The 25,807-nt window shown below is 49.7% G+C and overlaps 1 protein-coding gene across 3 annotated transcripts in view; it reads left to right on the top strand.

Moving 5' to 3' along the window:
- Positions 1–17,638, top strand: part of l3mbtl4 (L3MBTL histone methyl-lysine binding protein 4) — a 39,089-nt gene extending 21,451 nt beyond the window's left edge. Inside the window, exons 5-18 of one of the 3 annotated variants that reach the window (XM_079233891.1) lie at positions 2,752–2,887; positions 3,089–3,180; positions 3,281–3,423; positions 4,288–4,364; positions 5,229–5,314; positions 5,752–5,862; positions 7,183–7,297; positions 7,435–7,531; positions 10,669–10,797; positions 10,986–11,039; positions 11,330–11,418; positions 13,103–13,296; positions 15,470–15,532; positions 15,617–17,638. In XM_079233891.1, the coding sequence (XP_079090017.1) occupies positions 2,752–2,887; positions 3,089–3,180; positions 3,281–3,423; positions 4,288–4,364; positions 5,229–5,314; positions 5,752–5,862; positions 7,183–7,297; positions 7,435–7,531; positions 10,669–10,797; positions 10,986–11,039; positions 11,330–11,418; positions 13,103–13,296; positions 15,470–15,532; positions 15,617–16,174 (1,944 nt within the window). In that variant the 3' untranslated portion in view covers positions 16,175–17,638. The remainder of the gene's footprint in view (positions 1–2,751; positions 2,888–3,088; positions 3,181–3,280; positions 3,424–4,287; positions 4,365–5,228; positions 5,315–5,751; positions 5,863–7,182; positions 7,298–7,434; positions 7,532–10,668; positions 10,798–10,985; positions 11,040–11,329; positions 11,419–13,102; positions 13,297–15,469; positions 15,533–15,616) is intronic. The other 2 variants (XM_079233892.1, XM_079233893.1) reach the window with 2 other exon arrangements.
- Positions 17,639–25,807: the final 8,169 nt, after the last annotated feature.

Genomic DNA, 25,807 nt, shown 5'->3' on the forward strand with positions numbered 1-25,807 from the left:
ACACACACACACCGCACGCACACACCACACACGCACACACGCACACACACCGCACGCACACACACACACCACACACACACACACACCACACGCACGCACACACACACACACACACACACCACACGCACGCACACACCACACACACACACCACACACACACACACACACACACACACACACACACACACACCACATGCACACACACCACACGGATGGATTTTTGTATATTGTGATAGTGCCTTCCTTTGCAGTTGTTGTCCCACTCCCTCTGCCATAATGAGTTGAATTCTCCCAACTCTGGCGGAGAAATCTCGTGACGCAAAGTTGCGGCAGCCAATCAGCTTTGAGAATCAGCGTTGAGAAGCTCCGCCCGTCACCACCGCCGTCTCCCCGTTTCTGAATGAATCTGCTGCTGCTCCGCCTGAACCAGCGCTGACAGCGGCTTCATTGAGACGCTGTTGTGGGACTACGGATAATATTATGAACCCAGACACCATGGAGTTTGATGTTCCGACATATGTGGAGTTTACACAACAAGTATAAAGCAGAACTGGTGGTTATTTATTCCATGGTCGGTAGCGGAAATGAAAGCTTCGTCGCTTGTCTCTCACAGAGGCAAGCAACAGAGCTAAGCCACGCCCCTTTGGTCGCGCCGCGAATTTGCGTTTGGTGTGAACGCCCTCTTTCTACTCGCGCGAGTAAACTTCCGCGGTGGACGCGGCGCCGCAAATTCACGTCGCGTCCGGTGTGAACACGGCATTAAGTCTAGTTTATGGTTCTCCGTCAGGTCGACCCCTACGCCGTAGCCTGACGCGCACCTCCAACAAATCCTAACTACGCGTCGCGTTGACGCGGACCGTAAGCGCTGTGATTGGTCCGCTCAGAGCGTAATTTCCGGCAGTTGCTTTTTCCCAGCCTCGACCGGTTTCGTGGTCGTACAGACCACCTCCGCAAACGTCTTCTCTGGCGCCTGCGCTTCAACATTTGCAATATAAGCATTTGCTCTTTAATATTGATGAGCTCCAACTTTAATGCAGCCGCTCCAACTCGGTCGCCATTGTTTACTGTGACCGGAATTCGGCTATAACCCCTGAAGCCACACAGCCACACAGGCACACCCCCTGGTGGCGTGGCGGTTAACTGCAGAGCAACGCGGTCCCTCGACGCAGAACTTCGAATGCTCAACGACGGCGTCACGTCGACGGAGAACCATCAACCATCAACTCGGCTTTAGAGGGAGCACCGGGTGCAGGGCTGTGACCGGAGATCAGAGAGACAGCCTCCAGGGTGGGAACACGCCTTAGGGCACTGATCCGTTCCTTAGAGGAAATCAACACATGTTTGGACGTTGAACACATGTGTGAATGAGTGAACACTTTGGTTCATAGGGTCTGTTGGGCTGTGACCTTTGAGGACAGGGGGTCCAAACTACGGCCTGCGGGCCGTTTATTGGCCCGCATCAGACTCTACAAATATAATGGAGACAGTCCAGCAAACAGCAGCTAGCCTGTTTTATGTTTGTCCTCTCTCTCCTCTCTCTCTCCTGTCTCACTCTTCTCTCTCTCTCTCTCCTGTCTCTCTCTCCTCTCTCTCTCTCCTGTCTCACTCTTCTCTCTCTCTCCTGTCTCTCTCTCCTCTCTCTCTCTCCTGTCTCACTCTTCTCTCTCTCTCTCTCCTCTCTCTCTCCTGTCTCACTCTTCTCTCTCTCCTCTCTCTCTCCTGTCTCACTCTTCTCTCTCTCTCCTCTCTCTCTCCTGTCTCACTCTTCTCTCTCTCTCTCCTGTCTCACTCTTCTCTCTCTCTCTCCTGTCTCTCTCTCCTCTCTCTCTCCTGTCTCACTCTTCTCTCTCTCTCTCTCCTGTCTCACTCTTCTCTCTCTCTCTCTCCTCTCTCTCTCCTGTCTCACTCTTCTCTCACTCTCCTCTCTCTCTCCTGTCTCACTCTTCTCTCTCTCTCTCCTGTCTCTCTCTCCTCTCTCTCTCCTGTCTCACTCTTCTCTCTCTCTCTCCTCTCTCTCTCCTGTCTCACTCTTCTCTCACTCTCCTCTCTCTCTCCTGTCTCACTCTTCTCTCTCTCTCTCCTGTCTCTCTCTCCTCTCTCTCTCCTGTCTCACTCTTCTCTCTCTCTCTCTCCTGTCTCACTCTTCTCTCTCTCTCTCTCCTCTCTCTCTCCTGTCTCACTCTTCTCTCACTCTCCTCTCTCTCTCCTGTCTCACTCTTCTCTCTCTCTCTCCTGTCTCACTCTTCTCTCTCTCTCTCTCCTCTCTCTCTCCTGTCTCACTCTTCTCTCACTCTCCTCTCTCTCTCCTGTCTCACTCTTCTCTCTCTCTCTCCTGTCTCACTCTTCTCTCTCTCTCTCCTGTCTCACTCTTCTCTCTCTCTCCTGTCTCTCTCTCCTCTCTCTCTCTCCTGTCTCACTCTTCTCTCTCTCTCTCTCCTCTCTCTCTCCTGTCTCACTCTTCTCTCTCTCTCCTCTCTCTCTCCTGTCTCACTCTTCTCTCTCTCTCTCCTGTCTCACTCTTCTCTCTCTCTCTCCTGTCTCTCTCTCCTCTCTCTCTCCTGTCTCACTCTTCTCTCTCTCTCTCTCCTGTCTCACTCTTCTCTCTCTCTCTCTCCTCTCTCTCTCCTGTCTCACTCTTCTCTCTCTCTCTCCTCTCTCTCTCCTGTCTCACTCTTCTCTCTCTCCTCTCTCTCTCCTGTCTCACTCTTCTCTCTCTCTCTCTCTCCTCTCTCTCTCCTGTCTCTCTCTCAGGTGATTGGCTGTCGGCTCCGTCTCCATATCGACGGGTACTCTGAGTGCTATGACTTCTGGGTAAATTCTGACTCGGCCGACATCAAACAGGCAGGCTGGTGTAAAGACAACAACCACAAGCTCCACCCACCCAAAGGTGAGTCCATGTAGCTCCGCCCACCCAAAGGTGAGTCCATGTAGCTCCGCCCACCCAAAGGTGAGTCCATGTAGCTCCGCCCACCCAAAGGTGAGTCCATGTAGCTCCGCCCACCCAGAGGTGAGTCCAGGCAGCCCCGCCCCTCAGAGGATCACCTGGCTCAGGTGACACCACTCAACCTGTCTGTCTCTCTCTTTACAGGCCACAGTGAGACAGGTTTTGATTGGCAGCATTACCTTCAGTCAACAGGCTCTCATGCTGCTCCTCAGACCCTGTTCACCAGTCTGTCTGCAGTGAGTATATACCTGTCTGTCTGTTCACCAGTCTGTCTGCAGTGAGTATATACCTGTCTGTCTGTTCACCTGTCTGTCTCTCTGTCTGTCTGTCTCTCAGAGCTGTGGTTTCCGTGTGGGCATGAAGCTGGAGGCGGTCGACAGGAAGAACCCCGGCCTCGTCTGCGTCGCCTCCGTCTCTGATGTCATCGATGACCACTTCCTGGTTCACTTCGACAACTGGGACGACACGTATGACTACTGGTGAGACAGACGGGTCAGAGCAGACAGACAAGTCAGAGACAGTAGTAGTAGAGGTAGTAGTAGTAGTAGTAGAGGTAGAGGTAGTAGTAGAGGTAGTGGTAGTAGTAGATGTAGTAGTAGATGTGGTAGTAGATGTATTAGTAGTAGAGGTAGTAGTAGATGTAGTAGTAGAGGTAGTAGATGTAGTAGTAGAGGTAGTAGTAGATGTATTAGTAGTAGAGGTAGTAGTAGATGTATTAGTAGTAGAGGTAGATGTAGTAGTAGAGGTAGTAGTAGAGGTAGTAGTAGATGTAGTAGTAGATGTAGTAGTAGAGGTAGATGTAGTAGTAGAGGTAGTAGTAGATGTAGTAGTAGAGGTAGATGTAGTAGTAGATGTAGTAGTAGAGGTAGTAGTAGATGTAGTAGTAGTAGTAGTAGAGGTAGTAGTAGATGTAGTAGTAGAGGTAGAGGTAGTAGTAGATGTAGATGTAGAGGTAGAGGTAGTTGATGTAGTAGTAGAGGTAGAGGTAGTAGTAGAGGTAGAGGTAGTAGTAGATGTAGTAGTAGAGGTATTAGTAGATGTAGTAGTAGAGGTAGAGGTAGTAGTAGAGGTAGAGGTAGTAGTAGATGTAGTAGTAGATGTAGTAGTAGAGGTAGATGTAGAGGTAGTTGATGTAGTAGTAGAGGTAGTTGATGTAGTAGTAGAGGTAGTAGTATATGTATTAGTAGAGGTAGATGTAGTAGTAGAGGTAGTAGATGTAGTAGTAGTGGTATCACAGTGTAGCAGTACAGGGTGTAGTTAGTGGTCCGGCCAGCAGGTGGAGCTGCAGTGCTTTCATGCGTTTGCATCAACACTGATTGATTGATTATTATTGGATGGATCAGGTGTGACAGCAGCAGTCCGTACATCCATCCTGTGGGCTGGAGCGAAGAGCAGGGACGACCTCTGACCGCTCCTCAGGGTACACAGTACACAGTACACAGTCCACGCAGTACACAGTACACACAGTACACAGTACACAGTCCACACAGTACACAGTCCACGCAGTACACAGTCCACGCAGTACACAGTACACAGTACACAGTCCACGCAGTACACAGTACACACAGTACACAGTACACAGTCCACACAGTACACAGTCCACGCAGTACACAGTCCACGCAGTACACAGTACACAGTACGCAGTACACAGTCCACACAGTACACAGTCCACACAGTACACAGTACACAGTCCACACAGTACACAGTACACACAGTACACAGTCCACACAGTACACAGTACACAGTCCACACAGTCCACGCAGTACACAGTACACAGTCCACACAGTACACAGTCCACACAGTACACAGTCCACGCAGTACACAGTCCACACAGTACACAGTACACAGTACACAGTCCACACAGTACACAGTCCACACAGTACACAGTCCACACAGTACACAGTACACACAGTACACAGTCCACACAGTACACAGTACACAGTCCACACAGTCCACGCAGTACACAGTACACAGTCCACACAGTACACAGTCCACGCAGTACACAGTACACAGTCCACACAGTACACAGTCCACGCAGTACACAGTCCACGCAGTACACAGTACACAGTCCACGCAGTACACAGTCCACGCAGTACGCAGTACACAGTCCACGCAGTACGCAGTACACAGTACACACAGTACACAGTACACAATACGCAGTACACAGTACACACAGTACACAGTACACAGTACGCAATACGCAATACACAGTGCACAGTACACAGTACACAGTGCACAGTACACAGTACGCTCAGTACACACTAACACTACTTGTGTTTTTCAGGACACCCCAACCCAGAGAACTTCCAGTGGGAGGAATACCTCCAGCAGACTGGTTCCACTGCTGCTCCCAGTTCAGCCTTCACTCTGGTGAGGAACCCAGGAGGTAGAGAAGGAAAGGAGGCGATAGAAAAGGAATCCAGGAGGTAGAGAAGGAAAGGAGGCGATAGAAAAGGAATCCAGGAGGTAGAGAAGGAAAGGAGGCGTTAGAAAAGGAATCCAGGAGGTAGAGAAGGAAAGGAGGCGTTAGAAAAGGAATCCAGGAGGTAGAGAAGGAAAGGAGGCGATAGAAAAGGAATCCAGGAGGTAGAGAAGGAAAGGAGGCGATAGAAAAGGAATCCAGGAGGTAGAGAAGGAAAGGAGGCGTTAGAAAAGGAATCCAGGAGGTAGAGAAGGAAAGGAGGCGATAGAAAAGGAATCCAGGAGGTAGAGAAGGAAAGGAGGCGTTAGAAAAGGAATCCAGGAGGTAGAGAGTCTGCCACTCAGTGGGCTTGTGATGATTGACAGGTGTCTTGTCGTCCAATCAGAGAGCTCCACATGGATTCGAGGAGAACCAGAAGCTGGAGGCAGTCGACAGGAGGAACCCCATGTTGATCCGCGTCGCCACGGTAACAGATACAGAAGACTACAGGATAAAGGTACACTGGACCTGTCTGTCTCCCTGTCTGTCTCCCTGTCCGTCTCCCTGTCCGTCTCCCTGTCCGTCTCCCTGTCCGTCTCCCTGTCTGTCTACCTGTCTTCCTGTCTCCCTGTCTGTCTGTCTGTCTCCCTGTCTACCTGTCTGTCTGTCTGTCTCCCTGTCTGTCTCCCTGTCTGTCTCCCTGTCTGTCTACCTGTCTGTCTACCTGTCCGTCTCCCTGTCTGTCTACCTGTCTCCCTGTCTACCTGTCTGTCTACCTGTCTGTCTACCTGTCTCCCTGTCTACCTGTCTGTCTCCCTGTCTGTCTACCTGTCTGTCTCCCTGTCTGTCTCCCTGTCTGTCTACCTGTCTGTCTCCCTGTCTACCTGTCTGTCTACCTGTCTCCCTGTCTCCCTGTCTGTCTACCTGTCCGTCTCCCTGTCTGTCTACCTGTCTCCCTGTCTCCCTGTCTACCTGTCTGTCTACCTGTCTGTCTGTCTCCCTGTCTGTCTCCCTGTCTGTCTACCTGTCTGTCTACCTGTCTCCCTGTCTGTCTACCTGTCTCCCTGTCTGTCTACCTGTCTGTCTCCCTGTCTGTCTCCCTGTCTGTCTCCCTGTCTGTCTACCTGTCTCCCTGTCTCCCTGTCTGTCTCCCTGTCTCTCTCCCTGTCTCTCTCCCTGTCTGTCTCCCTGTCTCCCTGTCTGTCTCCCTGTCTCCCTGTCTCCCTGTCTGTCTCCCTGTCTGTCTACCTGTCTCCCTGTCTACCTGTCTGTCTACCTGTCTGTCTCCCTGTCTGTCTCCCTGTCTGTCTACCTGTCTGTCTCCCTGTCTACCTGTCTGTCTACCTGTCTCCCTGTCTGTCTACCTGTCCGTCTCCCTGTCTGTCTACCTGTCTCCCTGTCTCCCTGTCTACCTGTCTGTCTACCTGTCTGTCTGTCTCCCTGTCTGTCTCCCTGTCTGTCTACCTGTCTGTCTACCTGTCTGTCTACCTGTCTGTCTACCTGTCTCCCTGTCTGTCTACCTGTCTGTCTACCTGTCTGTCTCCCTGTCTGTCTCCCTGTCTGTCTCCCTGTCTGTCTACCTGTCTCCCTGTCTCCCTGTCTGTCTCCCTGTCTCTCTCCCTGTCTCTCTCCCTGTCTGTCTCCCTGTCTCCCTGTCTGTCTCCCTGTCTCCCTGTCTGTCTCCCTGTCTGTCTACCTGTCTCCCTGTCTACCTGTCTGTCTCCCTGTCTGTCTCCCTGTCTGTCTCCCTGTCTGTCTACCTGTCTCCCTGTCTGTCTCCCTGTCTGTCTCCCTGTCTGTTTACCTGTCTCCCTGTCTACCTGTCTGTTACCTGCAGGTCCACTATGACGGCTGGTCGCAGCAGTTTGACCTGTGGAGCGACAGCGACCTCTGTGACCTTCATCCTGTGGGCTGGTGCCACCGCACAGGACACCCACTGGAACCCCCCCCAGGTGTGTGTGTGTGAGAGAGAGAGAGAGAGAGAGAGAGAGAGAGAGAGAGAGAGAGAGAGAGAGAGAGAGAGAGAGAGAGAGAGAGAGAGAGATCTCTCCCTCTCTCTGACCTGTGTGTCTCTCTGTGTGTGAGACAGGTGTCTCCCCCTCGTCTCCCTCTCAGGGTGTCTGTCCCACTCCAGGCTGCAGAGGAGTCGGACACATTAAAGGAGCCAAATACACCGGACACCACAGGTACCCACACCTGAGGGTTCTACCTGCCGAGTCACGTGTTTTCTACCTGCCGAGTCACGTGTTTTCTACCTGCCGAGTCCTGTTGTCTTTCTGTCGTGTCACGTGTTTTCTACCTGTCAAGTCACGTGTTTTCTACCTGCCGAGTCACGTGTTTTCTACCTGCCGAGTCACGTGTTTTCTACCTGTCGAGTCACGTGTTTTCTACCTGCCGAGTCCTGTTGTCTTTCTGCCGAGTCAGGGTTCTACCTGCCGAGTCACATGTTTTCTACCTGCCGAGTCCTGTTGTCTTTCTGTCGAGTCACGTGTTCTACCTGTCGAGTCACGTGTTTTCTACCTGCCGAGTCACGTGTTTTCTACCTGCCGAGTCCTGTTGTCTTTCTGCCGAGTCAGGGTTCTACCTGCCGAGTCACGTGTTTTCTAACTGCCGAGTCACGTGTTTTCTACCTGCCGAGTCACGTGTTTTCTACCTGCCGAGTCACGTGTTTTCTACCTGCCGAGTCACGTGTTTTCTACCTGCCGAGTCCTGTTGTCTTTCTGCCGAATCAGGGTTCTACCTGCCGAGTCACGTGTTTTCTACCTGCCGAGTCACGTGTTTTCTACTTGCCGAGTCAGGGTTCTACCTGCCGAGTCACGTGTTTTCTACCTGCCGAGTCACGTGTTTTCTACCTGCCGAGTCACGTGTTTTCTACCTGCCGAGTCACGTGTTTTCTACCTGTCGAGTCACGTGTTTTCTACCTGCCGAGTCCTGTTGTCTTTCTGCCGAGTCAGGGTTCTACCTGCCGAGTCACATGTTTTCTACCTGCCGAGTCCTGTTGTCTTTCTGTCGAGTCACGTGTTCTACCTGTCGAGTCACGTGTTTTCTACCTGCCGAGTCACGTGTTTTCTACCTGCCGAGTCCTGTTGTCTTTCTGCCGAGTCAGGGTTCTACCTGCCGAGTCACGTGTTTTCTAACTGCCGAGTCACGTGTTTTCTACCTGCCGAGTCACGTGTTTTCTACCTGCCGAGTCACGTGTTTTCTACCTGCCGAGTCACGTGTTTTCTACCTGCCGAGTCCTGTTGTCTTTCTGCCGAATCAGGGTTCTACCTGCCGAGTCACGTGTTTTCTACCTGCCGAGTCACGTGTTTTCTACTTGCCGAGTCAGGGTTCTACCTGCCGAGTCACGTGTTTTCTACCTGCCGAGTCACGTGTTTTCTACCTGCCGAGTCACGTGTTTTCTACCTGCTGAGTCCTGTTGTCTTTCTGCCGAATCAGGGTTCTACCTGCCGAGTCACGTGTTTTCTACCTGCCGAGTCACATGTTTTCTACTTGCCGAGTCAGGGTTCTACCTGCCGAGTCAGGGTTCTACCTGCCGAGTCACGTGTTTTCTACCTGCCGAGTCACGTGTTTTCTACCTGCCGAGTCACGTGTTTTCTACCTGCCGAGTCCTGTTGTCTTTCTGTCGAGTCACGTGTTTTCTACCTGCCGAGTCACGTGTTTTCTACCTGCCGAGTCCTGTTGTCTTTCTGTCGAGTCACGTGTTCTACTTGTCGAGTCACGTGTTCTACCTGTCGAGTCACGTGTTTTCTACCTGTCGAGTCACGTGTTTTCTACCTGCCGAGTCACGTGTTTTCTACCTGCCGAGTCACGTGTTTTCTACCTGCCGAGTCCTGTTGTCTTTCTGTCGAGTCACGTGTTCTACCTGTCGAGTCACGTGTTTTCTACCTGCCGAGTCACGTGTTTTCTACCTGCCGAGTCCTGTTGTCTTTCTGCCGAATCAGGGTTCTACCTGCCGAGTCACGTGTTTTCTACTTGCCGAGTCAGGGTTCTACCTGCCGAGTCAGGGTTCTACCTGCCGAGTCACGTGTTTTCTACCTGCCGAGTCACATGTTTTCTACCTGCCGAGTCACGTGTTTTCTACCTGCCGAGTCACGTGTTTTCTACCTGCCGAGTCCTGTTGTCTTTCTGTCGAGTCACGTGTTTTCTACCTGCCGAGTCACGTGTTTTCTACCTGCCGAGTCCTGTTGTCTTTCTGTCGAGTCACGTGTTTTCTACCTGCCGAGTCACGTTGTCTTTCTGTCGAGTCACGTGTTCTACTTGTCGAGTCACGTGTTCTACCTGTCGAGTCACGTGTTCTACCTGTCGAGTCACGTGTTCTACCTGTCGAGTCACGTGTTCTACCTGTCGAGTCACGTGTTCTACCTGTCGAGTCACGTGTTTTCTACCTGCCGAGTCACGTGTTTTCTACCTGCCGAGTCACGTGTTTTCTACCTGCCAAGTCCTGTTGTCTTTCTGTCGAGTCACGTGTTCTACCTGTCGAGTCACGTGTTCTACCTGTCGAGTCACGTGTTTTCTACCTGCCGAGTCACGTGTTTTCTACCTGCCGAGTCACGTGTTTTCTACCTGCCGAGTCAGGGTTCTACCTGCCGAGTCACGTGTTTTCTAACTGCCGAGTCACGTGTTTTCTACCTGCCGAGTCCTGTTGTCTTTCTGCCGAATCAGGGTTCTACCTGCCGAGTCACGTGTTTTCTACCTGCCGAGTCACGTGTTTTCTACCTGCCGAGTCACGTGTTTTCTACTTGCCGAGTCAGGGTTCTACCTGCCGAGTCAGGGTTCTACCTGCCGAGTCACGTGTTTTCTACCTGCCGAGTCACGTGTTTTCTACCTGCCGAGTCACGTGTTTTCTACCTGCCGAGTCACGTGTTTTCTACCTGCCGAGTCCTGTTGTCTTTCTGTCGAGTCACGTGTTTTCTACCTGCCGAGTCACGTGTTTTCTACCTGCCGAGTCACGTGTTTTCTACCTGCCGAGTCACGTGTTTTCTACCTGCCGAGTCCTGTTGTCTTTCTGCCGAGTCAGGGTTCTACCTGCCGAGTCACGTGTTTTCTAACTGTCGAGTCACGTGTTTTCTAACTGTCGAGTCACGTGTTTTCTAACTGTCGAGTCACATGTTTTCTACCTGCCGAGTCACGTGTTTTCTACCTGCCGAGTCCTGTTGTCTTTCTGCCGAGTCACGTGTTTTCTACCTGCCGAGTCACGTGTTTTCTACCTGCCGAGTCACGTGTTTTCTACCTGCCGAGTCAGGGTTCTACCTGCCGAGTCACGTGTTTTCTACCTGCCGAGTCCTTTTGTCTTTCTGCTGAGTCATGTGTTTCCCTCCAGTGCCTTTGGGTGTCCGTACTCGGACATTAATATGCGTAAGGAGGTGCTGCTTCCTGATAGGCTGGGAGGAGAGCGAGTCATCACCCTCGTACCTGTCACCATGTATCACCACGGCAACCAGTCAGAAAGGTAACCACTGTCCTCCTACATTATTTCCACATAACTCTTTATTATCTTTCTTAAACATAAATTACAGCATGAAGACGTCTCCCTTTTAATGAGCTAGTGAACTGATGAGCTAATGAGCTTATGAGCTAATGAGCTTATGAACTAATGAGCTAATGAACTGATGAGCTAATGAGCTGTCTATCTTCCAGGAGTGACCCGGTGAAGACGGAGCCTCTGGGGAAGAGGAGGAGACTGACAGACAGGTGAGAGGGACAGACAGGTGAGAGGGACAGACAGACAGGTGAGAGGGACAGACAGGTGAGAGGGACAGACAGGTGAGAAGGAAGTTGTGGAAACTATTTCAGATTTTTTATATATATATATATATATATATATATATATATATATACATATACATATACATATATATATATATATATATATATATATATATATATATATATACACACACACACACACACACACACACACACACACACACACACACACACACACACACACACACGGACTCAATACAACTTTCTGTCTTTAGTTCCTCCACTGGCTCCGCCCCCAGACTGTCCCAACCAACCAAATTCCTCCGTGTGAAACAGGAAGAGGAGGAGCTTCACATCACTCCAGGTACAGTAAACACGTTAAGGCAGTGGTTCTCAAACTGTGGGGCGCGTCCCTCTAGTGGAGCGCGGAGGTATTACAGGTAGGGCGCGTAGGTGTTACAGGTGGAGCGCGACCCTCTAGTGGAGCGCGGAGGAATTAAAGGTGGGGCGCGACCCTCTAGTGGGGCACGTAGGTTTTACAGGTGGGGCCTGACCCTCTAGTGGAGCGCGGAGGTATTACAGGTGGGGCGCGACCCTCTAGTGGGGCGCGTAGGTATTATAGGTGGGGCGCGACCCTCTAGTGGAGCGCGGAGGTATTACAGGTAGGGTTGGGTACCGAGAACATGTCCAGTACCTACCGGACCGAAAAGCAACGCAGATTTCGGTGCTTCCTTCCGGTGCCTGAGCCGATTTTAATACTTTTTTTTTACACTACTCTGTAAAGTTGCACGGTATATAGATGCTAAAAAGGTAGCGCGGTGCCCGCACGCTAAAATCGATTATTAAAATAGCGCGGATCAGAGCACACTGCTGCTCTGCTCTCTGTCTGCCTGCATGCAGAGCGGGGCTCGAGGGGGCGGGGCTCGAGGGGGCGGGGCTCGAGGGGGCGGGGCTCGAGGGGGCGGGGCTTCCAGCGCTCACACACACAGTGCGCGCACACAGAGATCGCTGCAGACACGAGCACGAGCTTTTGAACGCCGTCCTCGGCTTGATGGAACAAATCTCTCCAGTTGATATTAATGGTGACGTGTAGTCCATAAAGCAGCAGTTTTAGGATCCAACAGAGTCTGAGTTCTGTTGCACACGGTCCCATCAGGCCATGATGCTGGTGTCTGTTCTTTTTTTAAATATATATTTTTATAGTTTGAAGTTAAAAGGTTTAAAGCTGTAGTTTGAAGCGTGTTTTGTATGTACTTATTTATTTATATCTATAGTATACTTTAAACAGTTAATAATATTGTTCAATTTGAAGAAAAAGAATTGCCTTGGCAATAAAAAAGTATGGGTTTAGGCACCGGTATCGTTTTAAAAGTATCGGTTTAGCACCGGTATCGGACAAAACCCAAACGATACCCATCCCTAGTTACAGGTGGGGCGCGACCCTCTAGTGGAGCGCGTAGGTATTATAGGTGGGGCGCGTAGGTATTACAGGTGGGGCCCGACCCTCTAGTGGAGCGCGTAGGTATTACAGGTGGGGCGTGACCCTCTAGTGGGGCGCGTAGGTATTACAGGTGGGGTGCGACCCTCTAGTAAGGTGCGTAGGCATTACAGGTGGGGCGCGACCCTCTAGTGGGGTGCAGAGGTATTACAGGTGGGGCGCGAGGAAAGGAATCCTAAGGAAAGGAGCTTCAATGATTCCTTTCCTAAGGAAAGGAGAGAATACCGACATGGCAACATTTTTTTTTTTTTTTCATATATCTCACCTGAAGAGAGGACAGACAGGTACAGGTGTGGTGGTGGTGATTCCGGCGTCCTCGTAAACTTGAGTTCTCTCTCTCCTCCTTGTGTTTCCATGGAAACAGCAGGTCGATCAAGGGGCTGTTTCCATGGAGACGGCTCGCCATGGTAACTGCGCTGTTGGTTGTGAAGGACTGCAGGCTCTCAACCTGTCTCACTGCTCAGTGGGGTGAGACAGGTTCTGAACCACGACGCTGCTATTGTCCTGTTTCTCTGACCTGTCTGTCTCTCTGACCTGTCTGTCTCTCCAGCAGCAGAGTCCCTCCACCAGTCTGTCTTCCTGTCGGCCATGTCGCCGCAGCCCGGCCGCCACCTGTCTCACTCTCTCTGCTGGGAGCAACACCACGACCTGTCTCACTCTCTCTGCTGGGAGCAGCACCGCAAACTGCTGCCGGGCGTCTGGGGCGTCCACAGGGAGGCGGTCCAGCACTGGAGCGCCCAGCAGGTAGAGAGACAGACAGGTCCTCTCTCTGACCCGTCTGTCCCTCTGACTCCTTTGGTCTCTATCTAACCTGTCTGTCTCTCTCTGACCCGTCTGTCTCTCTCTGACCCGTCTGTCTCTATCTAACCTGTCTGTCTCTCTCTGACCCGTTGTCTCTCTCTGACCCGTCTGTCTCTATCTAACCTGTCTGTCTCTCTGACCCGTCTGTCTCTATCTAACCTGTCTGTCTCTCTCTGACCCGTCTGTCTCTCTCTGACCCGTCTGTCTCTATCTAACCTGTCTGTCTCTCTGACCCATCTGTCTCTCTCTGACCCGTCTGTCTCTATCTAACCTGTCTGTCTCTCTCTGACCCGTCTGTCTCTCTCTGACCCGTCTGTCTCTCTCTGACCCGTCTGTCTCTATCTAACCTGTCTGTCTCTCTGACCCATCTGTCTCTCTCTGACCCGTCTGTCTCTATCTAACCTGTCTGTCTCTCTCTGACCCGTCTGTCTCTATCTAACCTGTCTGTCTCTCTCTGACCCATCTGTCTCTCTCTGACCCGTCTGTCTCTATCTAACCTGTCTGTCTCTCTCTGACCCGTCTGTCTCTATCTAACCTGTCTGTCTCTCTGACCCATCTGTCTCTCTCTGACCCGTCTGTCTCTATCTAACCTGTTTGTCTCTCTCTGACCCGTCTGTCTCTCTCTGACCCGTCTGTCTCTATCTAACCTGTCTGTCTCTCTGACCCATCTGTCTCTCTCTGACCCGTCTGTCTCTATCTAACCTGTCTGTCTCTCTCTGACCCGTCTGTCTCTCTCTGACCCGTCTGTCTCTATCTAACCTGTCTGTCTCTCTGACCCATCTGTCTCTCTCTGACCCGTCTGTCTCTATCTAACCTGTCTGTCTCTCTCTGACCCGTCTGTCTCTCTCTGACCCGTCTGTCTCTATCTAACCTGTCTGTCTCTCTCTGACCCATCTGTCTCTCTCTGACCCGTCTGTCTCTATCTAACCTGTCTGTCTCTCTCTGACCCGTCTGTCTCTATCTAACCTGTCTGTCTCTCTGACCCATCTGTCTCTCTCTGACCCGTCTGTCTCTATCTAACCTGTTTGTCTCTCTCTGACCCGTCTGTCTCTCTCTGACCCGTCTGTCTCTATCTAACCTGTCTGTCTCTCTCTGACCCGTCTGTCTCTATCTAACCTGTCTGTCTCTCTCTGACCCGTCTGTCTCTATCTAACCTGTCTGTCTCTCTCTGACCCGTCTGTCTCTCTCTGACCCGTCTGTCTCTATCTAACCTGTCTGTCTCTCTGACCCATCTGTCTCTCTCTGACCCGTCTGTCTCTATCTAACCTGTCTGTCTCTCTCTGACCCGTCTGTCTCTCTCTGACCCGTCTGTCTCTATCTAACCTGTCTGTCTCTCTCTGACCCATCTGTCTCTCTCTGACCCGTCTGTCTCTATCTAACCTGTCTGTCTCTCTCTGACCCGTCTGTCTCTATCTAACCTGTCTGTCTCTCTGACCCATCTGTCTCTCTCTGACCCGTCTGTCTCTATCTAACCTGTTTGTCTCTCTCTGACCCGTCTGTCTCTCTCTGACCCGTCTGTCTCTATCTAACCTGTCTGTCTCTCTCTGACCCGTCTGTCTCTATCTAACCTGTCTGTCTCTCTCTGACCCGTCTGTCTCTATCTAACCTGTCTGTCTCTCTCTGACCCGTCTGTCTCTATCTAACCTGTCTGTCTCTCTCTGACCCGTCTGTCTCTATCTAACCTGTCTGTCTCTCTCTGACCCGTCTGTCTCTCTCTGACCCGTCTGTCTCTATCTAACCTGTCTGTCTCTCTCTGACCCGTCTGTCTCTATCTAACCTGTCTGTCTCTCTCTGACCCGTCTCTCTCTCTGACCCGTCTGTCTCTATCTAACCTGTCTGTCTCTCTCTGACCCGTCTGTCTCTATCTAACCCGTCTGTCTCTCTCTGACCCGTCTGTCTCTCTCTGACCCGTCTGTCTCTCTCTGACCCGTCTGTCTCTATCTAACCTGTCTGTCTCTCTCTGACCCGTCTGTCTCTCTCTGACCCGTCTGTCTCTATCTAACCTGTCTGTCTCTATCTAACCTGTCTGTCTCTCTCTGACCCGTCTGTCTCTATCTGACCCGTCTGTCTCTCTCTGACCCGTCTGTCTCTCTCTAACCTGTCTGTCTCTCTGCAGGTGTCAGACTTCATCGAGTCTCTTCCTGGTTGTGAAGAACAGGCCAAACGGTTCAGAGACGAGGTGAGACAACCAATCAGCTGCTAGATCATGACCTCATCATTGAAACTGCTGTGATCTCATTGGTTCCCACTTCTGTCCGTCTAGCAAATCGATGGGCGGGCCTTCCTTCTACTTACCCAACGGGACATCGTCAGGATCATGTCAATCAAACTTGGTCCCGCCCTCAAAATTTACAACTCCATCCTGATGTTCAAACACACTGAGGACAGGAGCCAATCACACACTGAGGACAGGAGCCAATCACACACTGAGGACAGGAGCCAATCAGACGCCGAGGACGGGAGCCAATCAGACGCCGAGGACGGGAGCCAATCAGACGCCGAGGACGGGAGCCAATCAGACGCCGGGGACGGGAGCCAATCAGACGCCGGGGACGGGAGCCAATCAGACGCCGGGGACGGGAGCCAATCAGACGCCGGGGACGGGAGCCAATCAGACGCCGGGGACGGGAGCCAATCAGACGCCGAGGACCGGAGCCAATCAGACGCCGAGGACCGGAGCCAATCAGACGCCGGGGACGGGAGCCAATCAGACGCCGGGGACGGGAGCCAATCAGACGCCGAGGACCGGAGCCAATCAGACGCCGAGGACCGGAGCCAATCAGACGCTGCTCATTTAGCATCCAATCATCAGTGCGTCTGACCGTCTGACCCCACTGTGATCTCAGGTGTTTCCTCAGGTGTGACGAAAAGAAGAAAACAAGACAAAAACAAAAACCTTGAGCACCATTCCAGGTTCCGCCTCCTTGAAGGGGCGGGGCTAAATGCAGGTGACAGGTGACATGTTTCCTCGGAGACGTACATATAGTTTTCAACAGATGAAGAAACACCTGAAAACACAAAGCGTTTACAATGTTCATAAAGTTTAAACTTGAATCTCTTTGAACACACGATTGCTGCCAGCTGATTGGCTGAGAGCTTAAGAAACACTAAAACACAGGAAGTTGATTTCTAATCCATATTTCTGATAAATAATCAAAGTTTGTGAAAATATAATTTTGTTAATAACTTACAACAGACTGCAGAATCAGGAAAACCAAACAAAAAGCAAATACATGTGAATACTTGTGGATTAAAAGCCGTTTACTAAAGAAAAACTCATTTCTCCAAACTGTGAGAAAGTTTAATATTTATAAACAATACAATGTTAGCCTGAAAAGGGTTTTATGAATAAATAAGTGTCTTAATTAATAATTATGCATAAAATGTTTCAATGATAATGAGGAAACGACCTTAAAGGGTTACATTGTGAGGAAGTGTCATCTGACTATGAGGCGTTTTTAAGATGAGAAGATATGAAGAAGCTCTTTATGAATGTACCGGCTCACCTGTGGCTCCGCCCACATGTGGCTCCGCCCACAGGTGATGCTCGATGACATCACGCTGTGGCTCCGCCCACAGGTGATGCTCGATGACATCACGCTGTGGCTCCGCCCCCACTGTGATGACATTTTGAAGGCGGAGCAGTGTGACGTCATCGTCCCTCCAGAACTCAGGGTTTTACGTCTGTCACTTCCTGTCAGGTGATCTTCATGACCAGCACTCGGAAGTCCCGCCTCCTCCGCTGTGATTGTATATTTATAATGTATTCTGTTGTGTTATGAAGAGTATCTATTGTATCTCTAGAGATTTATATTTTAGAGTTTATTATTATATATATATATTTGTATTGTTTCTCCCCTGACTCCTCCTCCTTGGTGATGTCACTGTGATGTCACATTGCTGCACACGCTCAGTCTGCTTTCTTTGCTGTTTCTGTCCGTGTTTGAGGAGATGAATAAAGTTTCTCTTGAACAGTGTATTGTATTGGGTGCTCTGAGAAGAGAAGTCCAGAATTCAATGAGTTCTAATCAACGTTTTAATTAAAGTTTCATGATGATGTCTATACGGGTCACACATCAGGAGGAGGATCCCCAGACCGCAGGGGGTCCAGTCCCTTTGGTCCTGTTCCTGGTCCAGTCCCTTTGCTCCTGGTCCAGTCCTTTGGTCCTGGTACTTCGTAACCCTCAGCCTGGTCACTCTTCATTCCAGAGCAGACTCGTGACTCTGTGATGCATTCATACCTGAAATACTTCTTAACAATAAAAAGCAACTGGTGACTCCTTGCTAATCCATATTTCCATGAGGCTCTCTGTCCATTCTTGATGATCACATCTCAAGTATTGTAATGAACACACAGACACCATTACATGTCATCACCTTCCTAAAATTAGTCATTTTTTGATAGAAATGATTTTCTTGCCTAAATCCTCATCATGCACCTCTGGTAAAGTCTCCTCCATCCTCAGGTGAACAGGTCATGTGCTTTTCCCCTGTAGTATAACATACATGTGCTTTTCCCCTGTAGTATAACATACATGTGCTTTTCCCCTGTAGTATAACATACATGTGCTTCTACCCTGTAGTATAACATGTGACATGTCAAGAGTGTGACTGAGGCCTTTTTATTCTGCCTAAGTCAAAAGACAATGTAACTTTAAAGCTTTTAAGGATGGCATTTTGAAGCTAGCATTTAAGCTAGCAATTTAGTTAGCATTTTTGTGAGTATTTTTGTCAATGAAAATCTCACTGGAACATAATATTAGTAATCATGACATAACTTGACCGTTATTACAGTAAGCCTGAACACAAAGCCACTCGATTCACCGGAGTCGGACCCTGGATCTCTGTGGTGGTCTCTGTCCTGGTCTCTGTCCAAGTCTCTGTGGTGGTCTCTGTCCTAGTCTCTGTCCTGGTCTCTGTGGTGGTCTCTGTGCTGGTCTCTGTCCAAGTCTCTGTGGTGGTCTCTGTCCTAGTCTCTGTCCTGGTCTCTGTGGTGGTCTCTGTGCTGGTCTCTGTCCTAGTCTCTGTCCTGGTCTCTGTGCTGGTCTCTGTCCAAGTCTCTGTGCTGGTCTCTGTCCTGGATCTCTGTCCTGGTCTCTGTCCAAGTCTCTGTCCAAGTCTCTGTCCTGGATCTCTGTCCTGGTCTCTGTCCTAGTCTCTGTGGTGGTCTCTGTGCTGGTCTCTGTCCTGGTCTCTGTCCTAGTCTCTGTGGTGGTCTCTGTCCTGGTCTCTGTGGTGGTCTCTGTGCTGGTCTCTGTCCTAGTCTCTGTCCTGGTCTCTGTGCTGGTCTCTGTCCAAGTCTCTGTGCTGGTCTCTGTCCTGGATCTCTGTCCTGGATCTCTGTCCTGGTCTCTGTCCAAGTCTCTGTCCAAGTCTCTGTCCTGGATCTCTGTCCTGGTCTCTGTCCTAGTCTCTGTGGTGGTCTCTGTCCTAGTCTCTGTCCTGGTCTCTGTGCTGGTCTCTGTCCTGGTCTCTGTCCTAGTCTCTGTCCTGGTCTCTGTGCTGGTCTCTGTGCTGGTCTCTGTCCTGGTCTCTGTGCTGGTCTCTGTCCTGGTCTCTGTCCTGGTCTCTGTGCTGGTCTCTGTCCAAGTCTCTGTGGTGGTCTCTGTCCTAGTCTCTGTGCTGGTCTCTGTCCAAGTCTCTGTGGTGGTCTCTGTCCTAGTCTCTGCCCTAGTCTCTGTGCTAGTCTGTATCCTGGTCTCTGTGCTAGTCTGTATCCTGGTCTCTGTCCTGGTCTCTGCCCTAGTCTCTGCCCTAGTCTCTGTCCTGGTCTCTGCCCTAGTCTCTGTGCTGGTCTCTGCCCTAGTCTCTGTGCTGGTCTCTGTGCTAGTCTCTGTGCTGGTGGTCTCTGTCCTAGTCTCTGTCCTGGTGGTCTCTGTCCTGGTGGTCTCTGTCCTGGTCTCTGTCCTAGTCTCTGTCCTAGTCTCTATCCTGGTATCTGTGCTAGTCTCTGTCCTAGTCTCTATCCTGGTCTCTGTCCTAGTCTCTGTGCTGGTGGTCTCTGTCCTGGTCTCTGTCCTAGTCTCTGTCCTAGTCTCTATCCTGGTCTCTGTCCTAGTCTCTGTGCTGGTGGTCTCTGTCCTGGTCTCTGTGCTAGTCTCTGTGCTGGTGGTCTCTGTCCTGGTCTCTGTGCTAGTCTCTGTGCTGGTGGTCTCTGTGCTGGTCGCTGTCCTGTGCTGGGGGGACCACAGGACAAAGTCTGGTCCTCAGAGGTTTTGGTGATCTCTGGTCTAGCGGCCAGGTGTGGAGAGTTCTTCAGGACCACGCAGAGCCCTGATCCGTAGAGACCTGATTCATAGAGACCTGATTCATAGAGACCTGATCCATAGAGACCTGATTCATAGAGACCTGATTCATAGAGACCTGATCCATAGAGACCTGATTCATAGAGACCTGATCCATAGAGACCTGATTCATAGAGACCTGATCCATAGAGACCTGATTCATAGAGACCTAATGCGTAGAGACCTGATCCGTAGAGACCCTGACCCAGAGTCTCTGGAGGGGTCAGACAGGTTGTCTCACTGCTTTGATCTTCCTCCTTCGTCTTCACCACCTACCCACAATCCACTGCTCTCCTGGTTCTGGTCCTCACAGAGTCCTGTCCTTGGGGAACCATCGATGTCCTTCAGAGTCTCAGCACAGAAACTAATTATTCACTCTGCCGTCTCCTAGCAACAGCAGCATCCCAGAATCAGAGGACAGGGAGGAGGATTTACAGCAGACCCAGGATCAGACAGGTTAGTGTGAGAAGTTAATGAAGAAGATGACGGTGACCTTCCTCATAATCTGTTAATCCTGTTTTCCACATCGGTCCTTCAGCTCATGAAACGTTGACACATGTCCAAAGAGGACGGGAAGCGGGACGTCTGATTGGTGAACAGGAAGCGGGACGTCTGATTGGTTAACGGGAAGCGGGACGTCTGATTGGTTAACAGGAAGCGGGACGTCTGATTGGTTAACAGGAAGCGGGACGTTTGATTGGTTAACGGGAAGCGGGACGTCTGATTGGTTAACGGGAAGCGGGACGTCTGATTGGTTAACGGGAAGCGGGACGTCTGATTGGTTTACGGGAAGCGGGACGTCTGATTGGTTTACGGGAAGCGGGACATCTGATTGGTTTACGGGAAGCGGGACATCTGATTGGTTTACGGGAAGCGGGACATCTGATTGGTTTACGGGAAGCGGGACATCTGATTGGTTAAAGAGGAATCGATCACCAAAATAAAGTTTGTGGAAGTTCAGTTAACGTTTGAGATAACTTTGACAGACAGGTTTACAGGGACAGACATGTAGAGAGACAGACAGGTTTACAGGGACAGCCATGTAGAGAGACAGACAGGTTTGCAGGGACAGACATGTAGAGAGACAGACAGGTTTACAGGGACAGACAGGTGGAGAGACAGACAGGTTTACAGGGACAGACAGTTGGAGAGACAGACAGGTTTACAGGGACAGACAGGTAGAGAGACAGACAGACAGGTCTCTCTCCCTCTCCCTCCCTCCCTCTCTCTCTGCAGGAGGAAATTAATTTACAGTCAACACTGCAGGAGAGAGAGAGAGAGAGAGAGGGAGGGAGAGAGAGAGAGGGAAGGGAGAGGGAGAGACAAAGAGAGAGAGAGGGAGAGAGAGAGAGAGGGAGGGAGGGAGAGAGGGAGAGGGGGAGAGAGAGAGGGAGGGAGTGAGAAAGAGAGAGATGATGAGAGAGAGAGGGAGAGAGAGATGATGAGAGAGAGAGGGAGAGAGAGAGACGATGAGAGGACACGTTTAAAGACGAGGAAGCATCAGAGGATGATGAAGATGAAGAGAAAAGAGGCGAAACATGAAGCGACCGAAGCTCCAACGGTGAGACTCATGCTGATGATCAATATGCTGATGATCAATATGCTGCAGTGTTACAGTACTGATCAATGCTGACAGATATATGATGATCAATACTGTCTTCTCTGTGCTCTCTCTGTATGTTATTGATCGGGTGAATGAACTGAAGGAGTGATTGCTATTGATCAGTATATCGATAGTTGTCGGAGGAGCTGCAATGCATGTTGGGAAATGTAGTCGCTGCAGCTCTGACTTTGTGTTTGTTCTAGTAGTAGTTTGTGCCTTTGAGCGACTTTATTGTCGCAGAAGAGAGATTTGTCTCCACAGCACTGAACACATCCTGTTGTGAGGTTGTCTTGTGTCTCTGAGGTTGTCTTGTGTCTCTGTTGTTGTCTTGTGTCTCTGAGGTTGTCTTGTGTCTCTGAGTTTATCTTGTGTCTCTGAGGTTGTCTTGTGTCTCTGAGGTTGTTTTGTGTCTCTGAGTTTATCTTGTGTCTCTGAGGTTGTCTTGTGTCTCTGAGGTTGTCTTGTGTCTCTGAGGTTGTCTTCTTTCTCTGAGGTTGTCTTGTGTCTCTGAGGTTGTCTTGTGTCTCTGAGGTTGTCTTCTTTCTCTGAGGTTGTCTTGTGTCTCTGAGGTTGTCTTGTGTCTCTGAGGTTGTCTTCTTTCTCTGAGGTTGTCTTGTGTCTCTGGGGTTGTCTTGTGTCTCTGAGGTTGTCTTTTTTCTCTGGGGTTGTCTTGTGTCTCTGTTGTTGTCTTGTGTCTCTGGGGTTGTCTTGTGTCTCTGGGGTTGTCTTGTGTCTCCGGGGTTGTCTTGTGTCTCTGAGGTTGTCTTGTGTCTCTGTTGTTGTCTTGTGTCTCCGGGGTTGTCTTGTGTCTCTGAGTTTGTCTTGTGTCTCTGTTGTTGTCTTCTGTCTCTGAAGTTGTTTTGTGTCTCTGAGTTTGTCTTGTGTCTCTGAGGTTGTCTTGTGTCTCTGGGGTTGTCTTGTGTCTCTGAGGTTGTCTTCTTTCTCTGAGGTTGTCTTGTGTCTCTGAGGTTGTCTTGTGTCTCTGAGTTTGTCTTGTGTCTCTGAGGTTGTCTTGTGTCTCTGAGTTTATCTTGTGTCTCTGAGGTTGTCTTGTGTCTCTGAGGTTGTCTTGTGTCTCTGAGTTTATCTTGTGTCTCTGAGGTTGTCTTGTGTCTCTGAGTTTATCTTGTGTCTCTGAGGTTGTATTGTGTCTCTGAGGTTGTCTTGTGTCTCTGAGTTTATCTTGTGTCTCTGAGGTTGTCTTGTGTCTCTGAGTTTATCTTGTGTCTCTGAGGTTGTCTTGTGTCTCTGAGGTTGTCTTCTTTCTCTGAGGTTGTCTTGTGTCTCTGAGGTTGTCTTCTTTCTCTGTTGTTGTCTTGTGTCTCTGGGGTTGTCTTGTGTCTCTGAGTTTATCTTGTGTCTCTGAGATTGTCTTGTGTCTCTGTTGTTGTCTTGTGTCTCTGGGGTTGTCTTGTGTCTCTGTTGTTGTCTTGTGTCTCTGGGGTTGTCTTGTGTCTCTGAGTTCATCTTGTGTCTCTGAGTTTATCTTGTGTCTCTGAGGTTGTCTTGTGTCTCTGAGGTTGTCTTGTGTCTCTGTTGTTGTCTTGTGTCTCTGGGGTTGTCTTGTGTCTCTGGGCTTGTCTTCTTTCTCTGAGGCTATCTTGTGTCTCTGAGGCTATATTGTGTCTCTGAGTTTGTCTTGTGTCTCTGAGGTTGTCTTCTGTCTCTGAGGTTGTCTTCTGTCTCTGTTGTTGTCTTCTGTCTCTGTTGTTGTCTTGTGTCTCTGAGTTTATCTTGTGTCTCTGAGGTTGTCTTGTGTCTCTGAGGTTGTCTTCTGTCTTTGTTGTTGTCTTGTGTCTCTGTTGTTGTCTTGTGTCTCTGGGGTTGTCTTGTGTCTCTGAGGTTGTCTTCTTTCTCTGAGGTTGTCTTGTGTCTCTGAGTTTATCTTGTGTCTCTGAGGTTGTCTTGTGTCTCTGAGGTTGTCTTCTGTCTTTGTTGTTGTCTTGTGTCTCTGTTGTTGTCTTGTGTCTCTGAGGTTGTCTTCTTTCTCTGAGGTTGTCTTGTGTCTCTGAGGTTGTCTTGTGTCTCTGAGTTTATCTTGTGTCTCGGAGGTTGTCTTGTGTCTCTGAGGTTGTTTTGTGTCTCTGAGTTTATCTTGTGTCTCTGAGTTTATCTTGTGTCTCTGAGGTTGTCTTGTGTCTCTGAGGTTGTCTTGTGTCTCTGAGGTTGTTTTGTGTCTCTGAGTTTATCTTGTGTCTCTGAGGTTGTCTTGTGTCTCTGAGGTTGTCTTCTTTCTCTGAGGTTGTCTTGTGTCTCTGAGGTTGTCTTGTGTCTCTGAGGTTGTCTTCTTTCTCTGAGGTTGTCTTGTGTCTCTGAGGTTGTCTTGTGTCTCTGAGGTTGTCTTCTTTCTCTGAGGTTGTCTTGTGTCTCTGAGTTTATCTTGTGTCTCTGAGGTTGTCTTGTGTCTCTGAGGTTGTCTTCTGTCTTTGTTGTTGTCTTGTGTCTCTGTTGTTGTCTTGTGTCTCTGGGGTTGTCTTGTGTCTCTGGGGTTGTCTTGTGTCTCCGGGGTTGTCTTGTGTCTCTGAGGTTGTCTTGTGTCTCTGTTGTTGTCTTGTGTCTCCGGGGTTGTCTTGTGTCTCTGAGTTTGTCTTGTGTCTCTGTTGTTGTCTTCTGTCTCTGAAGTTGTTTTGTGTCTCTGAGTTTGTCTTGTGTCTCTGAGTTTGTCTTGTGTCTCTGGGGTTGTCTTGTGTCTCTGAGGTTGTCTTCTTTCTCTGAGGTTGTCTTGTGTCTCTGAGGTTGTCTTGTGTCTCTGAGTTTGTCTTGTGTCTCTGAGGTTGTCTTGTGTCTCTGAGTTTATCTTGTGTCTCTGAGGTTGTCTTGTGTCTCTGAGGTTGTCTTGTGTCTCTGAGTTTATCTTGTGTCTCTGAGGTTGTCTTGTGTCTCTGAGGTTGTCTTGTGTCTCTGAGTTTATCTTGTGTCTCTGAGGTTGTCTTGTGTCTCTGAGTTTATCTTGTGTCTCTGAGGTTGTCTTGTGTCTCTGAGGTTGTCTTGTGTCTCTGAGGTTGTCTTCTTTCTCTGAGGTTGTCTTGTGTCTCTGAGGTTGTCTTGTGTCTCTGTTGTTGTCTTGTGTCTCTGGGGTTGTCTTGTGTCTCTGAGTTTATCTTGTGTCTCTGAGATTGTCTTGTGTCTCTGAGGTTGTCTTGTGTCTCTGTTGTTGTCTTGTGTCTCTGGGGTTGTCTTGTGTCTCTGAGTTCATCTTGTGTCTCTGAGTTTATCTTGTGTCTCTGAGGTTGTCTTGTGTCTCTGAGGTTGTCTTGTGTCTCTGTTGTTGTCTTGTGTCTCTGGGGTTGTCTTGTGTCTCTGGGCTTGTCTTCTTTCTCTGAGGCTATCTTGTGTCTCTGAGGCTATCTTGTGTCTCTGAGTTTGTCTTGTGTCTCTGAGGTTGTCTTCTGTCTCTGAGGTTGTCTTCTGTCTCTGTTGTTGTCTTCTGTCTCTGTTGTTGTCTTGTGTCTCTGAGTTTATCTTGTGGCTCTAAGGTTGTCTTGTGTCTCTGAGGTTGTCTTGTGTCTCTGTTGTTGTCTTGTGTCTCTGAGTTTATCTTGTGTCTCTGAGGTTGTCTTGTGTCTCTGAGGTTGTCTTCTGTCTTTGTTGTTGTCTTGTGTCTCTGTTGTTGTCTTGTGTCTCTGGGGTTGTCTTGTGTCTCTGGGGTTGTCTTGTGTCTCCGGGGTTGTCTTGTGTCTCTGAGGTTGTCTTGTGTCTCTGTTGTTGTCTTGTGTCTCCGGGGTTGTCTTGTGTCTCTGAGTTTGTCTTGTGTCTCTGTTGTTGTCTTCTGTCTCTGAAGTTGTTTTGTGTCTCTGAGTTTGTCTTGTGTCTCTGAGTTTGTCTTGTGTCTCTGGGGTTGTCTTGTGTCTCTGAGGTTGTCTTCTTTCTCTGAGGTTGTCTTGTGTCTCTGAGGTTGTCTTGTGTCTCTGAGTTTGTCTTGTGTCTCTGAGGTTGTCTTGTGTCTCTGAGTTTATCTTGTGTCTCTGAGGTTGTCTTGTGTCTCTGAGGTTGTCTTGTGTCTCTGAGTTCATCTTGTGTCTCTGAGGTTGTCTTGTGTCTCTGAGGTTGTCTTGTGTCTCTGAGTTTATCTTGTGTCTCTGAGGTTGTCTTGTGTCTCTGAGTTTATCTTGTGTCTCTGAGGTTGTCTTGTGTCTCTGAGGTTGTCTTGTGTCTCTGAGGTTGTCTTCTTTCTCTGAGGTTGTCTTGTGTCTCTGAGGTTGTCTTCTTTCTCTGTTGTTGTCTTGTGTCTCTGGGGTTGTCTTGTGTCTCTGAGTTTATCTTGTGTCTCTGAGATTGTCTTGTGTCTCTGAGGTTGTCTTGTGTCTCTGTTGTTGTCTTGTGTCTCTGGGGTTGTCTTGTGTCTCTGAGTTTATCTTGTGTCTCTGAGGTTGTCTTGTGTCTCTGAGGTTGTCTTGTGTCTCTGTTGTTGTCTTGTGTCTCTGGGGTTGTCTTGTGTCTCTGGGCTTGTCTTCTTTCTCTGAGGCTATCTTGTGTCTCTGAGGCTATCTTGTGTCTCTGAGTTTGTCTTGTGTCTCTGAGGTTGTCTTCTGTCTCTGAGGTTGTCTTCTGTCTCTGTTGTTGTCTT

This window comes from Taurulus bubalis (genome assembly GCF_910589615.1).
Source record: "Taurulus bubalis genome assembly, chromosome: 18".
In the NCBI taxonomy this organism is placed as follows: Eukaryota; Metazoa; Chordata; class Actinopteri; order Perciformes; family Cottidae; genus Taurulus; species Taurulus bubalis.